Below are 2,369 nucleotides of genomic sequence, written 5' to 3' on the forward strand. Positions count from 1 at the left end.
AAAAAAAAAAAGTGTGCAATCATAATTTAATAATAAATACTTCTTAACTTCTTATTATTCTCATATAAATATTTTTATTCTAAATTTTTTTTTTTTTGTTTCATATTATTTTTTATTCTTGTTTAATAAAAAAAAAAAAATAATTTAAGTATTATAAATTATTTTTTTTTTTTGTTAAATGTATATATATTTAAACATATAAATATATTTGTATTAATCTTAAATATTTGTTAATTAAAATTATACTTATATAAGGTTCAAACATTTATTAGATCATTTTTTTTTTTTTTTTTTTATATATATATAAAAGGGAACCCGTAAACATTTGAAAAATTATTAAAAAAATATTTGCAATAGCATGTGTATATATTTTTATAAATTAATGAAAAATATAATAGGAAAATATACTTTTTAATAAAATTATGTATAAGAATTTCTCATTTTTAAAATTGATAATTAAATCTAAAAATATAGATTAAAAAAAGAAAAAAAAAATGCTAATATTAAATTTAAACACTCATATAAAAAATTCTTCATTTATTATTGTTACATATATAAATTACTTAAGCAATTTGATAAAATTATTAAAAAAATTTTCTAAAATAGAAAAACAAAAAAGAAAATTTCTTAATAAAATAAGAATTAGTGGTAATAAATATATATTAAACTATACTAATTATAAAAATGAAAAAAGGAAGGAAGAAAAATGGGAGAAAAATAATATAGAAAGAGAGTTAAGTAATAAAAATAAATTTATAATTATAGTATTAAATGAAATTTTAAAGCAAATAGAAATTTTTAAAAACTCCAAAAAATTAATTAAATATTATTCCAAATGTATAAAAAAACTAAAAAAATATAGATACAAAATTAAATTAAAAAAAATATTTATTGAAAATATTTTGAGAGATGTAAACAAAGAATTTGAAACATACATATATGATGTACAATATATCCACTTTAAAATAAATAAAATAAAGATTAATGAAAAAAATCAAGAGGAAATTTATCACAATAGAGAAAATAATTATATAAATTGTAAATCTATAGGAGATGTGTATACATTTTTATTATATAATTTTAAAATAAAAATTGAAGCAATTCTAAATTATATTTACAATTTTTGTAAAAATATAAATGATTCAATTAATAAAATTCTTAGAAATATTTGTTCAACTTTAATTAATCAAAATGATACCTTTTTTATAAATCTAAAGTAATTTATAACAAAAAAAAAAAAAAAAAAATCTTTTTTTTTCTTTTTAAAATAATTTATCACTTTTTTTTAACTCGTTTAGAAATAGAAAAATGTATTTAAAAGAAAATATAAATATAGTATTCTTAGAGGAAAATAGGTAATTCTTATTTACAATAAAAATTTGTTAAATATCATATATATATATTTATATATTTTATTCTATATTTTGATTAACTCTCATTTTGAAAAACATTTTATATACTTTTTTAGATTAGCAATGAGAGATATTGCAACTTCTGAAAAATATAAAAATTTATTTAATAAAAATTACATAAATGAAGATATAAATAAATTATTATTTCATTTAAATGAGTTAAATAATGAGAATGAAAATAAAAAATATAAAGTAAATAATTTTAATTTAAGAAATAACAATAAAAATGTAACAAATAATAGTTTAAATGGTATCACAAAAAATAATGAAAATGACGATGTTAATGTAAATGAAAATCATTACATAAAAAATGAAAAAAACAAAATAAAAAAAGAAATTCCTTATATAAAAAATATAGATAAGGAAAATGAAAATTTAATAAATGAAGAACATAAATATATTATATCCAATGATAAATATATCAACAATATGAAATATATTAATATAAATAATGAGAGAAATTTAAAAAATCAAATGAAATGTGTAAATATTAAAAGAAATAATTTTAAAAAAATACACTTAAACAAAAAGGAAATAAAAGAATTATCAATTGATAATACTCCTAATGATATAATATTGTAATGATACATTTTTTTTTTTTTTTTTTGAAATGAAAATTATATATGTAATTTTTATAAATGATTCTTTAATTTTTTTATTTGTATATTTATTTTTTAGAATTAATTTAGATGGAAAAACATCCTCTATGATTTATGTATCGTAAAAAACATATATTGTTTTAAATATATGATTATTTTAATTTTTCATATATTTTTTTTTTTTTCTTTTTCTCCTTTCATAATACTTATTTAATTACATATCGTTTGTAGATTTTGAGATTATATAAAATATTTAAAAGAATTTTCAGAATTAATAAAAAACAAATTTATATGTATTCTGAAAACGCGGTTGCAAATGAGGTATAGCAAAAAAAAAAAAAAAAAAAAAAAAAAAAAT

At 13.8% G+C, this 2,369-nt stretch overlaps 1 protein-coding gene across 1 annotated transcript in view; it reads left to right on the forward strand.

Moving 5' to 3' along the window:
- Window positions 1-494: 494 nt before the first annotated feature.
- Window positions 495-2,369, forward strand: part of PGAL8A_00079900 (conserved Plasmodium protein, unknown function) — a gene marked incomplete at both ends in the record, with an annotated part of 7,155 nt that continues 5,280 nt past the window's right edge. The window contains 5 exons of the mRNA XM_028670444.1: window positions 495-1,216; window positions 1,299-1,355; window positions 1,469-1,990; window positions 2,091-2,127; window positions 2,243-2,332. Of these exons, the coding sequence (XP_028525918.1) occupies window positions 495-1,216; window positions 1,299-1,355; window positions 1,469-1,990; window positions 2,091-2,127; window positions 2,243-2,332 (1,428 nt within the window). The remainder of the gene's footprint in view (window positions 1,217-1,298; window positions 1,356-1,468; window positions 1,991-2,090; window positions 2,128-2,242; window positions 2,333-2,369) is intronic.

Source organism: Plasmodium gallinaceum (genome assembly GCF_900005855.1).
Source record: "Plasmodium gallinaceum strain 8A genome assembly, contig: PGAL8A_v1_60, whole genome shotgun sequence".
NCBI lineage: Eukaryota > Apicomplexa > Aconoidasida > Haemosporida > Plasmodiidae > Plasmodium > Plasmodium gallinaceum.